The sequence below is a fragment of the Nelumbo lutea genome, chromosome 4, assembly GCF_056320005.1.
Source record: "Nelumbo lutea isolate HS-2025 chromosome 4, American lotus-T2T, whole genome shotgun sequence".
Taxonomy (NCBI): domain Eukaryota; kingdom Viridiplantae; phylum Streptophyta; class Magnoliopsida; order Proteales; family Nelumbonaceae; genus Nelumbo; species Nelumbo lutea.
In genome coordinates this window covers 19,593,598-19,608,511 of record NC_142687.1, presented here as the reverse complement: position 1 = coordinate 19,608,511, position 14,914 = coordinate 19,593,598, and the positions used below count along the sequence as shown (strand labels likewise).

The following is a 14,914-nucleotide window of genomic DNA, read 5'->3' as shown; positions in this document are numbered from 1 at the left end:
AGATGGGTCAAATGATCCATACAAGTCAAGAAAAAAGTGTTGGGGTTGATTGGGTCAAGGGTTGCCTGCCCATTGACTCTCTCTTTGAGTTGGATTTATTCTCCTAAAACCCTCCCCCTCCCTCTCATTCTCTTTCATGTCGCCGCCGCTGGTCACCCCGCTCTTCCTCTCTCTCATGTCGTCGGTCACCCCTCCTTGGCCCCTGTCTCTCTCTCGCCCATATCTCTATGTAAAGCGGACCACCGCTCTCTCTCTCTCTCTCTCTCATGTCGCACGGTCACCCTTCTTTGCTTCTCTCGTCCAGATCTTCGATTAAAGCCAATTGTCGCATCGATTTCTCACATATATTCACCCAGATCTCCGATTAAAGCCGATTGTTGCACTGATTTCTCAGATTTATGGAAGGTGGACATCGCACCATTGCTCTCTCTCAAATCTTGAAGATGGTTGTTGCACCAACTCCTTAGATCTATGGAAGGTAGACGCCGCACCAGACACCACCCCTCTCTGTCTCATGTGTTGAAGTTGGTCGCCGCACCACCACCACCACCCTCTCTTTACCACTCAATTCTCTTATTTGAATTAGCAAATACACCGCCACTCTCTCTTCCTCACTCAGATCTCCAGAAGATTCGAATCATGGAGCCCAGCTTTTGGAGCAATACACGGTGTTTCAGCCTGATATTGTCATTGTTTCGGGGTATTAGGATAAAAAATCAATTACCGAAGCGGAAACAATGTAAAATTTTCATTTTACATGAAAATTTTTTTATTTTTTACATTGGCGCAATCTAATATGAATATTATCCAATGACAAAATGCCATGAAAAAACTTTTGATTTTATTAATATGAATTTTTTTGCAGTTTATGATTTGTTACAAATTTTTCTTTTTGAAAATTTTATCATTTTCTTGTTTTTTTTTTTGCATTTCTTTTAGTTTTTTGCACCAATATATAGATTTTTGAATATTCTATTATTTTATGTATTTTGCGGTTTCTGTTTTTATCCAATTTTTATATTTTCTGAGTTTTTTGTCTTTTCCAATTTACTTGTATCTTTTTGCAATTTCTGATGTTTATCCTTTTTCTATGTTTTTATGTATTTTATATTTGAAAGATATTTTTGAAAGTTTCATATTTTTCCACATCCTTTTAGTATATATGTGTGTGTTGTATTTACATTTTTTTTGTAATTTTTGCAAATTTGTATATTTTCTGTTTTTTATAATTTTCTTTTTTTTGGCAATTTCAGGTGTTTTACATGAAATATATATTATTTACCACTTTTTGTGTTTTTATAGCTTTTTATTTTTTATTTGAAAAATGAAACTTTTTATATTCGTTTATTCTATGTTTTTATGCAATTAAAATTGAGAAAAAAAAAAAAAAACTACTTTAAATTAGAGGGTCAAATGGGTGGGTTAGGGTGTATCACCCATGGTCAGAGTGGGTTGTGAGGCAACCCACCCATTTGCCACCCCTAGTTTCCATATCTTTATGCACGCCCAATTTAATGGGAGCTAGAACTTGAGTGGCCCCATCAAAAGCGATATTGTGTTTTATGAGAATTCACATCCCTGCCCCACAATGCCTCACAACACATCCCAATCGAGTATTAAAAACATTTCCCATTGATGTGGGAGATGTGCATATGGGGGCGCTGCTGATGTGATCTTGTTTTATGAGTTTGTATATGTTAAAATATCTTTTTTTTAACTTGACAAAAATGTTAGAAGATGACTATTAAATTAAGTTTTTGCCAAATTAAAATAGGATTATTCCAGTAATTTTGTATGTAAAATAATTTATAAAGGGTATAATGGGCATTTGAAAAAAGTGGTGCATTAGTCTTAATATTTTCTGTTTGGAAAGGTGATGGTAGGTAGGTTTTTGTCAAGTTTCTAGTATTTGTTAAAATGAAACTATCCGGGGAATTTGTATGTTTCAAATGAAAATTTCCCTAATTATTCAAACGACCAATTTAAATATTAGTTTTACAATCATCCAATAGTTTAGAAGAAAGGAAACAACTTAGTTTATTTGCCATATGAAAATAAAATAAATCTGTTAAGAGAAATGAGAAAATAACAAACTTGGGATGTCAAATTTAGAATAAAAAGGAAAAAATCTCACTTAATTTATCCAAGATAAACTAAAAAATTGATTGACTCTTTTTTGCATTGAACGCTCCTAAGATACTAATAGAACTTAAGTTGGCCTATTGATTTTTTTTTTTTTCATTTTTTTTACTTCGTGTACAAGGCAATGGAGATGTGGTTTATGCCCTAAATGTATGAGAAGGTAGCAAGTTGAACTAGAGAAGGGGAAAAGAAGAAAAACAAAGGTGGTCAAACCTTAGAGGGGCTTCCTACATACCCTCTGGTGAGGGATCAAACCGTTATAGTTTGCCAAATCTATAATTATGGCAGAGGGGAGGTGAAAAAAGCTTGGGTCTTCATATTCAATATTATTCTTAGACATTTATCTTTACTATTTCACCCTGATTATTTGGAATGTTTTAACACTTAATTAGGGATCGAATCTGCTGCCCACGAGTTGTCCTCACATCCCTACCCACTGGACATTACAGCTGTGCATTGGGAATATCTTCCTTGTCATTCATGAGGAGATGTTCACAGTACATAGCGGTGGTGTTCTATGGGTAGAGATGTGGGAACAATTTGTGAGTAGTGACTTAATTAATGCACATGTTTTTAATTATTGTTCTAGTGTGTTCTGATCATAAATACTCTTGACTAACGAGTTGAAATATTTCAACACTTAGGTTATGTTTGGTTTGAAGATAAGTGTAGGGAAAGGTAAGGAAACTTTTACAAATCTTGTATTGATTTTCCTGTCTTTCCCTTACTTTTTTTACCTTTTTCATTCAAACCAAACATAACCTTAGTGTTCATCATATGACATGAAACAGACTAATATGATCCGGGTTTAGGTTGGGTTTAACTGGGTTAATGGCCTTCTATGGTCGATTGTCTGACACTTTGAACAGTCTTGCATATGGTGGTCAGAATTTTGGCTCAAAGTGACTCAAATAAACCTTTGTAATGCTTGGTTGTTCTCTTCTGTTGTTTTTCTAGTGTTTACTTGTAGTTGTTACAAATTGATGGGGTTTGGTCTTGTGTTTTTCTAGTGTTTACTTGTAGTTGTTACAAATAAACCTTTGTAGTTGTTACAAAAAATGGTTATGGAGTAAAACCAAACTGACCGATTCCCGATTTTTCTGATCCAGTTTTGAAAACATTGAGTATTCCTATCCTTTTCGAACTTTGATAGATTGGATCTTAATTGGTCTGTAACAACCAAAATCAATTGGAACACAAACCATACATTGAACCACATGGTGCAGACCCAGACTCTATAATTGTATCGGCTCGATTTGGATCTGTTGGGTCTGCCTGACCTATTGACAGCACTTCTTATTTGTGTGACTGTAAATAAAAGTATAAGAATAGTGTTGATCTTGCTCTCACTCCAAGCCTCTAAATCGTGTTGTTTCTTAATTCAGGTTAGACGCGCTTTCTCATATTCTCAATCGCAAATAAAAACTTTTATTTTTTTTCACTTTTTCTAAATTCCAACTCAAAATGAAAAAAAGTTCGACTATGAGGTACCATAAAAACTTACCGCCATTCAACTGGTATCAAATATAATATATTGTTTATTCATAAAAATTACAATATATTGTTTATTTAGAAATTAAACCTAATTTAGTCTTTTTATATTAAAAAAATTCAAATTATATGATTTGAGAGTTACCATGTTCAAATGGGTTCCACATAATACGGGTGTTTGATTCTGTTTATGTTTATTGAATAAACTTTTTGTATTTGTATAACTGCAAAATCCAGAAAAACAATTAAATCGGGCATTCATGACACATAGGCGCCATTAATCATCACATCAACAAAGTGCCAATAAATGATTACCTATTTCAAGAAATTCCAAAATGAAACTTCCTAAAAAGAAACACACAGAAATCAATACATACAAATGAACATAATGAGGCTTTTGTTGATAGAACGCCTATGTAGCAGCGTTTACTCAATAAAACCGAAACCAAATACATACAATAAAATACTTGGACCAAGTCACCAACAATTGTCACGACTCATGACCTCACTTTTTTTCATGTTCTTTTAATGCTTTCCGAGTGGAAGGAACAAATAACTTACTAGCGAATATAATGGGTAAAGTAAGTTCATATAAGTTGGAAGCATCCCTGTGTATTCGAACCCAAACCTATTAACCATTAAGAACTTAAAACTCAAAGGGTGTCTTTCATGCAAAGAAAGCATAATATATATATATATATATATATATATATATATATATATATATATATATATATATACAATTTAAACCCAAATTTGAAGGAAAAAGAATCCTTTCCTTTACCGGAAAGAATCCTTTCCTTTACCGGACATTGTATGCAAAGCATAAGATTTTGCTTGCCCTTCCAATCCCCTGTTTGCCAGCTGATGGCATTACAACCTCCATAAACTTCCTCTGCAGGCTGGCCCTTCAAATAATGACCCGTCTACATCAAACTTCGCATTCAAACCAATATCCAAGGAACTCCAAAGGATTCATTCCAGTATTCTGAAACAATGGATAACTTGGTTAAGCAAATGAGGTACTCTCTTATCACAACACAGCCATTCTTTATTAAGCTCTTCTACCATTAGAGGAATCAGAAGAACCTCATTCTATACTTTTTCTTGAAAAAGAGCTAAGAAATTCATTTTCTGTTCTTTCTCTCTCTCTCTCTCTCTCTTCATATCATTCTTCCCCTGTAAGTAGATTAGATGACTTGCTGTTTCCATGCTTTACATCCACAATATAGTAAACACAAGCCTTATCCCAGAATCCTTCTTCCCAACTATCAATGTATTGGTTCTTTTAATCTGTAGCTTTTCATGGTGATTTGAGGTTGCTGACCACTTTGTTAGAGTGAGTTTTTCTGATGTTGGACAGGATAGCCAAGACCCCACCAGCGCAAGGGATAGAAGGATACCACCACAAAAGACAAATTCCTTCAAAACAGGTATTAGTGGACATTTTGGGTTAAAAATTACTATATTCAAAAACAAAATGAGGAGACAAAAGGAGGACAAAGTGACAAGTCCAGGAAATAAATAGCTCATCTAGAAACGATCTAAAACCAAGCAACTAACAAACAAGAATCCCCCATTCTGTGCCTGTATTGCTGGTTATGCATTGAAACCCAGAAAACATGCTTGGAGTATGTGAATGCAAAAGATAATGACCGTTTCCCCCTTCCCCACTCTTTTGTAGAAAGAAGGAAGAGCTGGTTCCAGAAGCATTTTTCTCAATCACACCAAGCCATGCGGGATTATGATTCAAGTGATGGTGGTGAATTTGCAGCCTCTGTTGCCGCCACTGCATTTGCCATCAATTATCTTGAAGAAGCAGAGTTAGAAAACCAGAAAAAAATGAGAGAGAGACAGAAAACCACCTTGGTGGTCAAGGTCAGGAGCAAAAAAGACAATGATGTAACTGGACCACAGGAAGCCACTAGAGCATCCAAAAGATCTTCAGGTAAGGAAACCAATGAGGAAATTCAGAAGTTGAGACGATTTTCTGCCTTCTGATACAACTTTTTTTTTCTTTTTTGATAAATGCCTTCTGAGACAACTTTCAATTAATTTTTATCCACGGGTAACGATTATTGCTCGATTGCAGATGATCCTTCCATGAAGAAACCAGAGGGAGTGGAGCGAAGCATGACGGATAGTGCTGCTGTCAACAAACAGACACCAGAAAAGGTCGCTAGCAGAGTCCCAACCATAAAAAAGACATCAACTCTAGCTGATCAAATCTCGAATGAGACAAACAGCAAGAAACAAGAAAGTGCAGTAGTTACAAAACCAAGGCCAACCCCTCCACCCAGCATAAAGCCTACACTATCAACAGCTGGAGATGAAAAGCATAAAGGGGACTCAACAAGACGATCGACCAAAGGATCACGAGTAGATGCCTGGGAGAAAGCTGAGACGGAAAAGATTAAAAAACGGTAGTTCATTTTTTAATTTACTTGTCTACTTAACTTTTCTGTTTTAAAACTTGAAGCAATTAGGGGAACGCAGTCCTACTCCCAGGGAACCGACCATGGGATTGGGTGCTAAATATTATTTAAAAGTTAAAGCAAACAAGAGTTCAAGATCATAACTCACCTCCTTTAAATAAGAAAGAGGGAGAAAAACTTTTAAATGTTTATAATTGAGGCCGCTAGCATTTGATTTTGTTCTTTTACTAATAAGCACAGATTTCAGGGATGAGAAAACGAAGTCCACAATTCTATCGTGGGAAAATGAAAAGAAGGCAAAAGCTAGACGCCAACTGGAAAGAAAACAGGTTTTGTTTTACTTCGAAATTTAAGTAAGAATATGGTTACTAGTTCTAGCAACTAATTATCTACTGCTGCAGAGGGAGTTGGAGCAAAAAGCACGAAGAGCATTGCATCATTTCGAAAACAAATTGGCAAGGATCAATCAGATTGCCGAGGGAGCAAGAGCACAAGCAGAAGAGAACCGAAGAAATGATGAATCCAAAGTGAAAGATAAGGCAAACAAGTTCAGGTCATCAGGAAATGTTACTGGCAACTGTTGTGGCTTCTAAACATCACCAAGGCTGTAGCTCCCTTGACTTCAGGGAAAACACAATAATCTGTAAAACTCATTGAGATGTGTACATAATTCTTTCACCAATTGCGACTTAAAGAAATGATTGTAGCATCATTGAAATGTATTCTTTACATCATTACAAACACACAGAACAGTATTCGATCTTTGGATTACCTGCCCACGTCTACCCACAAAACATCGCAGCTACACATGGAGAACATCTCATCCACCTGCATAATATTATGCATGGGGAGATGTTCCCAATCCACGGGGGTAGTGTGTTGTGGGTAGACGTGGGCAGAGGGGGAAGGAGATCCGGAGTCAAATTTTATCATTCACATTAATGAAATCACAGATTGGCATAAAAGATAAGTGCGTGGATTAATGTGGACCAACAAGCTGCAATTCACATACACATGTAGGTCATACAATGTACAAATAGATTACAACGTTCATGATAAGACAGTATAAATACTTGACGATGGGAAGAGGTCAATAACAACAGCTGCCCCTTTAATTTCAAGTGTCATGTTTGTCTGGAAAAGCTTAGGGCATAATACCCAAACATGGAGAATAATGTGACTAACAATCCTGTGCCCTACAGAGTGTTGGCAATAATTTAACAGCTTTAACAGTTTCTCTCATCCACGTCCAAGTAACTTCCATGGCAATAAGAAGATATTCCAAAAGATGATGGAAATCTGCCACAACAAAAAAGCAATCACAGGGATAATTTTAACATTAAACTAGTGACAAATATCTATTAATTCAAAACATCAAATTAACTGATTCTTTCACTTTCAGAAGGGGCTTCAGAAACACAATTAGATAGAAAAACAGATTGGGCTCTGTCCTTCTGAGGAAAGGAATATGCTCAATTGAGATGGATCCAATGGATACAAATCATGGGGCAATTAGTTTACTAAATCAGAGTTGGGAATGGCTAATCTCTATAGTTGAAAATCAACGCCCAATTTTGTTGTTTTATGTCAAGCCAGTGGCACATTCCCCTTGCATTTCCAAATGACCAATGCAACAAATCAGCATTAAAAAAGGGAGAAATTAAAAAGAATGAACTCTATATTGAAGTACAAAGTTTTTGTTCTTATATCAAAGCAGTAGCATCCATCTATTGTTGCGTAATGTGAATGGCAACACAAAGAATTTAATTTTTACGTGCACAAAAGCCAGTAGATTTTTTCATTGAATTTTTAAGAGATAACTTATCTGCATGGAAAGAAACTTCCTTCACTGCTTTAACTATACATAGGTCATATGTAGTTGAGATGCCTAAGTTACACCACAACAGGTTGTCTTGCTAATGAAAGTTGGCATGCAGATTATGACCAGGCATCCCCTACGCAGCAATAACTAAATCATATTTCATTAAGTGTTGCAAAAGAAAAAAAAAAAACCAAGACAATAAACATTAAACATTTTAATTGTGAAATATAAGTATCAAGCTTTATTACCAAAAAACTTAAGATACTTCTAGTTTGGGTATGGGGGTTTCCTAGATGGTTCACTTGGTGAAGAAGTCTAAACAACCTAAGAATTTTGCATTCTGGCAACATGGTTTGCAACACAAGAGGCCCACATGATCCTGCCTGCAATTCTTATTCATGGGGAAAGTTTCACTTCAAAACCCTAACCATGTGGTCAAATTTTGGCAAGAAGAGCTAGGGGTAGACCAAAAAAGACATGGGTAGAAGTAGTAAGTAATGATTTAAGCACTAATAATTTAACGGTGGATATGGATTTAAATAGAATGGATTGGAGAAGCAGGATTCATGTAGCCAACTCCATATAGTTGGGATAAGGCATGGATGATGATGATAGTGAAAATTTGGGTAGCTAGTATAACTAGAGGAAAGCTTCAATAGAAGATGGGATACAGGGTTAAGTGGGCCAGGGGAGTGAACATGTCATTGATCCAGATGATCCCCTTTTATTCTAATTCTTATGTCTCTACATCTCTACCTCTCATCCTTCTATTCAAATTCTACCTGTCCAAGACTGACAGAGAGAAGGGGGGAATAATAATGAAGCAAGCAAGAAAAGAGATAGAGATGTGAAAGTTTTATGTATACATGGTACAATCAAGATTAATACAAGTGATGACTTGTATGCTTAAACTCTAGACCCCAATGCAGTTGGCTGGAAGTTGCCAGCCAAGCCAATGGCCTTGGTTATGCTTTAAATTTATGCTGCATGGAAAACAAGCAGATGTGGGGTTCATCATTCTGGGTCCAATCAAAGATATCTCCAGCAAAACAGGATTCGTAGAAGATACCAACCACCCAATCTCTTCTACATCTTGAGAAGTGCAGTAAAACATGATAAATGATCATGACCCACAAACAAAAAAAAAGTGAGAAATGGTCATGGAAGAAAACAAAAAAGCCAATTGAAATCTGATTAGATTTATGCACTTGGAACATTTTGAAGACAAAGGTTATTAGGCCTCCCCCACTGAATGGCAATTTTAGATGCCGCATGCAGGAAGGTTTCTTTCTATGCATTTATCCCAAGATTATTCCAATATGAAATAATCTTGTTCACCACCAGTATCAGAACCCATTTTTAAATGACAAAATCCAGTGTTGGGAAAATCATATTATGGTCTCTTTCAAACACATTGATGAAAGAAAAATTTCCTGCTGGAAGGTTAGAGAATACCATGTTCCAATTCTAAAAATCACTCCAACTCAGAAGCCTCCTCTGAATCAGACAAGGGCAGAAGGGTGCAGATCCCAAGCATGTGTCCATTAAGGCATACATAATACTCAATGCAATCTTCATAAGAGCCCAATCTGTCGCATGCACTGCGTGGTATCATTTTGGCCTGTAGCATGCTCCATAGCTTTGCCTTGCAATATGGGCACACTTCTGTTGGGTGAAGCTTGGCCTCCCTATCTATCAGCATCTTTCGAACTCTTGAAACTGAAAATGACATGAAAACACCACGGAAGAATCCCACATCACCCTCCTCCCCCTGGTCAAGATGTTCACAGGGGTCAGAGACATATAAAACATCTGTTCTGCATTGGGGTAAAAGAAAGCTTTTCCCTGATGTCCTAGAAAACCGAGTCCTGTAGACAAAGTGGCCAGGGATGTGATTCATGTGAATGCTTTTAAAAAGGCCACCCTTCTTGCACCCTGAACAGTAAATGAGCAGTTTCCCAAGTGCCTTCCAGTTCCCATCAACACTGTGACTCCCACTAGATTGCAAATCAAGCATCATCTTAGGGGCTCGTGTGCGGCAGAACTCTTTCCATAGCACCCGCTTTGCAATGTCATCAAACCATTTGCATACACAAGCTAGGGTGGCTATCAATCTAGGATTCCAATTCAATTGTTGAAAAACCAGGTAAATCACATCTTCATTAAGGTGACCTTTAGTGCATACACAGCTTGTCGAGTGCATGCAACGATATTGCTTTGTTACAATCATTGTCTTGTGCCTAATAGGGTGAGAAAGGCAACATAAATTATCAAAAGTCCATGCTGGATCTAGTGGCTAGGATCATTTGCTAACCTGGCTACCAGTGATTGTAGGAAAGGTCTCCACCAGAGTCACTGCAAGCATGAGAGTCCTTGATCCTGACAGACACATAAAGTTAAGTGAGGTTAAGTAAGTTTAGGTGCAATTGAAAGATTTACTCATTTACACTATAACTGGACCAAATGGAAATGGACGTCTCCTAGTGAACCCAAAATTAACATACCAATAACAAGACATACCATGATTACCGTCCGCAGATCGGATGAACTCCTACAAGAAACTGAACCTCATTTATTTTCAATCTGCTTACCCTTTTATTTACTTCAACTGCCAAATGATAGAGTGGAAAGATAAAACAGGAATTCTATTTATATAATTGGGATAAGGTTTGGTTCAGTTGGGTTTTGAGTTCAAATGGCAATTACTTATGATACACAAACTGCAGGTAAGACATCATAAGCCAGCTTTCTTTTCGGGAAAAAAAATTCTCTCCCATCCTTCAAAATGTATGTTGATTGTTGACACTTGAAATACATCTTTTCTAGAATAATCAAGTAGTGAGAGAGCAAAAATGCACCAAAGCCCTTATATAGAAATAGACAGTTAGACGATGTGGTAACTTAGAAACCGTGTACCAAGGGCTTATACTTTGGGTTCCGGGGAGCTATAACTTAACAGATTCTGTCACGAGTTTAGCTCTTCTATTCCAGTTAGAGAACCGGTTTCGTTGTTTAGTATAAAAACAACCGCTGTTCTGGATCAGAGATATTAGATCGTGTTCGAGCTTAAACATTTGGTTCCACTTACAGAATGCATTTTTCGTTTACATCCCAAACAACAGATTCAGGGAACCTCAACATTGACAATGGGTAGCATTTTACAAAATCTACAGAGATACCACTAGCATGTAACTCTTTATTGCGCATAACTTGTTTTTCGCCAAATCTACTCCTTTTACTTAAACAATGTCAAGCATTTTCCCACCTGCAAGTAAGATCTGCATTTCTTTGCTCCCCATTATTGCCCAGAATTTAATTTAATTTCAAGCAAACAGAACGATGTATTAAAGCACAATCCAGATCAAATCAACCAAAGCACTCTTGTTAAACACAAAAGGAGAAAAAAGATAAGAAAGACAAGAAATTAATTTCTACAAGGGCAGATTAGCATAACCCGACACTAATAGTTGAATAAGAAAAGAAACCGCACAAAAGTCGAATTTCTCACCTCACCTCAGCTGAAGAAGTTATCTTGGGATCTTCTTAAAACCCTAGATAGCGAAGAAAAGGGTTCACCGTGGAAGAAGAGCAACGCAGGTTAGGGTTTTAATGGAAGACAAAGGGCAATTCAAAAAATCAAAACTATCTGAGAAATTTATACAGAGCCTCGCAATTCGAACATGGAGCAAAGGGTATTTTCGTCCGAGACGGCAATTATTCACGATCTTGCTGATTACTCCACTCCCTGATCAGATATCGTGGAACTGACTGAGAGACAAAAGAGGGTCTCGGACTCTCGGCCTCAAAGTGAGAGAGAGAAGGAAAGAACATCCATCTCCAATCTATACGTCGAAACGACGAAGATGATAGTATAGAAGTGGAAGCAGCGAGATCGGTGGTTACAAAACGTCGTTTGACCGTGGGATTGGAATCGTGTAGGTGCTATCAGGAGATTTCGGTACATCACGTGTCTTGCAGGGCACATGCTTTCTGAATCATTTCTCTGAATTTAAGAAGAAAGCTCTTTGTCAACTCAGCACAGGCATAAATACGGAAGTCATTAATTCTTTATAGGTGTTTCCACGTGGCGAAATAAGTCAGGTGCATCGAGACAACCTTTCGGTGTCTGAAGAGACCATTAATTCCTTATTAAGAAATTGGGTAAACAATTAATTAACTAAACATGCCTCGTATGTTGCAAATTATATGTTGGCACTTGCCACTAGGCACAGGAGCATAACAATTGATTGGCTCCACGCAAATGGCTGACTACGTCTGTAGACATAGACCGACTGTTAAAAAAAATAATTTACTTTTACAGTAACCAAATTTAACAGAAAGAATTAAATCTATATAAGGAAGTGTAGAAATTTTCTTTTCTTTTTTTACTCTTTTTTTTTAATTTCATGTTATTTTGAAATAATTAATGATATGCATTTTTTTTTCAATAATCTAAATAATCTCTTCCCCTAAAATTTCTCCTAAACTACCTCCTCCACTATCTCCTATTTTCTCTACAATTATCTCTAATTCCTATTTATCTTCTAAACTATTTCTAATTCTTATTTATCTCCAAAATTATCTTTAATTTAGTAGAGAGTTTCTCTTTTAAATTATCTTTAATTCCTATTTATCCTCTCCCCTACTTTTTATCTATACCTATCGAAAAAAAGTTTGGATTAAAAAATTTAAGAATTATTTAAATATTCTAACAAAATTATAAAATAACTTTAAAATATTTATTAAAAACACAAAAATAATTGTATATTTTTACAAAATATATCACGAAATTATGTACTAACAATTTAAAATATGTTTTTCCAGATTATCGATTTAAATGTTTTTCAAATATTTAATAATTTGTAGTAGCTTTAAATAAATAAAATTCACAACAAAAATTTTAAAATATTTTATAAATTATTTAAATAACTAAATATTTATCATAACTAGATTTTAAATAGTTCAAATAACGAAATTATGTAATAAATTTAAAAATTTTCTTCAAATCAGAAAATTAATTAAAACATAAAATTGAAATTAATAATAATTTAAAATATTACAAAATTATGTAATAATAGTATAAACTATGATTTTATGGATAATTAGATTCAATAAATAATTAATATTTTAAAATTTAAATATTTTACATATTACTTAAGTATTTAAGTAACAAAATATTTAACATAACTATATTTTAAATAGCTGAAATAAAGAAATTATGTAATAAATTAAAAAAATATGAAAAGTAGAAAAATAATTATAACGTGATATTAAAATTCATAATAATATAATATTTTCACATAATATTGTAAATAACTAATTTCACTTATATCAAGTAATAATTCAAGAAAATAACTTTCAAAAAAATAATATTTATTGATAATAAATTTAAACTTGTAATATCTATTTATTATATAACTATATATAATAAAATTAAAATTTATTTTATTTCAGTAATTATTTATTGTTTTTTGTGATAAATGTGTTTTCGATGATTATGTATAAATTTATTTTATTTTGTTATTTAATAAAAAACTTTCAAAAATTATTGGAGATTAAACTACTATTATTGAAATTTTTAAATTTAATTTATTGTATTTATTGTATTTATTGTATTTTTGTTATAAATTATTGATTAATATTTATTAGAGATTAAACTATTATTTGAAATTATACTATTTATTGACTAGTTAATATATTTTTAGTACTTATTGTATTTTTTTCATTATCAATATATTTTCCATAATTGTGTTTTTTCGCTATAAATTTTCAATAATTATTGGAGATTAAACTATTTTTATTTATCAGATATGAGACTATTAATTTAGTTGAAATTATGAGTGTTCATGAGTTGGTTCGATCCAGTCGTAGGCTATTTGGCCCATCAAATTGACCTAGTTAGCTAAAAACTGACTGACTTGATGAGGGCAGATTTGGCCATTCACTGACATCATGACACATGGCATCTTAGAACAACTAGATGACATCTCGACATCACCTAGACGATGATTTTCCTTAGCCAAAATGATGGAAGTCCTAGCTCGTGGCTACCTCTGTTGACTTAGTGAAAACCTAGTTGGTGACTTCGTCCACAACTCGGGCACCTCGACAGGGCATTAGCACCACCTCGTCCAAGGTTGACCTGTGGTACCTCGTCAATACTGGTTGTAGTGACCTCGACGTGAGGAGTGATCTCTCTCAAGGGCTTGCCGACCTGATTGAGGTCTACGTGGCGACCTGTGAGACGTGCTCACCGATCAATTCTGCATGCACCCCGTCACTCATAGGTCTCTAGGAAGTCAACTCCCACAGTGAATGTTTCGGAGGAAACCAATAAGGCGCAAAAACTGGTCTACGTGCACGGCTACCTCCGAGGACTTTAAATTAGTTAGGCACGTATTCCCAAAGATCACGGATGCGATGTGTGAAGCCTATGCCAAACAATGCTATATAAGGGCCTTACCTCCAATCTCATAAGGTACATGTGCAATTTAACTCTCACAGCTCTCTATCTCTCTTGCTTTTAGCTCTCTCAAAAATCTCTAGCTCTTTAACTTAAGCATCGGAGTGCCCACCCCCGGGTAAAGCAACACGAGCATTCTAACGCAGTCTCTATGCAGGTCACCCCAGTAAGCTATATAGCTCGTCACTGTTCAGCTAGGCATCCGAGTTACCTGCCAGCTGGGAGCTGTTGAAGCACGCATCATCATGACCTTTTGTGAAAACCGACCCACTTAAGTTGAGACGATTTGAATTGACTTTTTTATTTGGTTTGTCGATTCAAAAGATTTAAACTAAATTTAATTTAAAAATTATAATGCAATTATTAAAACATAAATTTAAAATTAGATATATGATATAAAACATTTTAGACTAAGAAATGTGAGAAATTTCCCACTTTTTATATAAAAAACTATATTTAAAATATAAAATATTAATATATATCCATGGTTAAGTCATTCAGTTTTGGTCGGTTTACAAATGGCCAAAGTGAAATTGATCAAATTTGCTCGAATTGAGAAAT

The 14,914-nt window shown here is 35.1% G+C and overlaps 2 protein-coding genes across 9 annotated transcripts; one reads left to right on the top strand and one right to left on the bottom strand.

Moving 5' to 3' along the window:
- The first annotated feature begins 4,526 nt into the window (after positions 1-4,526).
- Positions 4,527-6,786, top strand: LOC148854408 (uncharacterized). The gene is made up of 6 exons (XM_088983622.1): positions 4,527-4,655; positions 4,972-5,066; positions 5,318-5,581; positions 5,726-6,056; positions 6,316-6,397; positions 6,470-6,786. The coding sequence occupies exons 1-6, from the start codon at positions 4,630-4,632 to the stop codon at positions 6,659-6,661; spliced, it is 990 nt and encodes a 329-aa protein (XP_088839748.1). The 5' UTR covers positions 4,527-4,629; the 3' UTR covers positions 6,662-6,786.
- Positions 6,787-7,022: 236 nt separating this feature from the next.
- Positions 7,023-11,930, bottom strand: LOC148854407 (EID1-like F-box protein 2). Of its 8 annotated transcripts, none has more exons than XM_088983629.1 (5): positions 11,399-11,734; positions 10,395-10,451; positions 10,205-10,269; positions 9,346-9,661; positions 7,023-7,367 (listed from the first exon to the last, which is right to left on the bottom strand). In XM_088983629.1, exons 2-4 carry the CDS (start codon positions 10,411-10,413, stop codon positions 9,365-9,367), a joined length of 381 nt encoding a protein of 126 aa, XP_088839755.1. In that variant the 5' UTR covers positions 10,414-10,451; positions 11,399-11,734; the 3' UTR covers positions 7,023-7,367; positions 9,346-9,364. The 8 variants fall into 8 exon arrangements, 7 of the variants coding, with proteins under 7 accessions (XP_088839755.1, XP_088839756.1, XP_088839751.1 ...); XM_088983630.1 differs by having other exon boundaries at positions 10,395-10,441; XM_088983625.1 differs by having other exon boundaries at positions 9,346-10,130; positions 10,395-10,441; positions 11,399-11,694.
- Positions 11,931-14,914: the final 2,984 nt, after the last annotated feature.

Excerpts from the sequence above, each read along its gene's own strand:
- LOC148854408 (XM_088983622.1), top strand. The coding sequence starts at position 4,630 with ATGGATAACTTGGTTAAGCAAATGAG. Across the intron at positions 5,582-5,725 it reads AGCATCCAAAAGATCTTCAG|ATGATCCTTCCATGAAGAAA; the intron begins GTAAGGAAACCA and ends GCTCGATTGCAG. Across the intron at positions 6,057-6,315 it reads ACGGAAAAGATTAAAAAACG|GGATGAGAAAACGAAGTCCA; the intron begins GTAGTTCATTTT and ends CACAGATTTCAG.
- LOC148854407 (XM_088983624.1), bottom strand. The coding sequence starts at position 10,120 with ATGATTGTAACAAAGCAATATCGTTGCATGCACTCGACAAGCTGTGTA.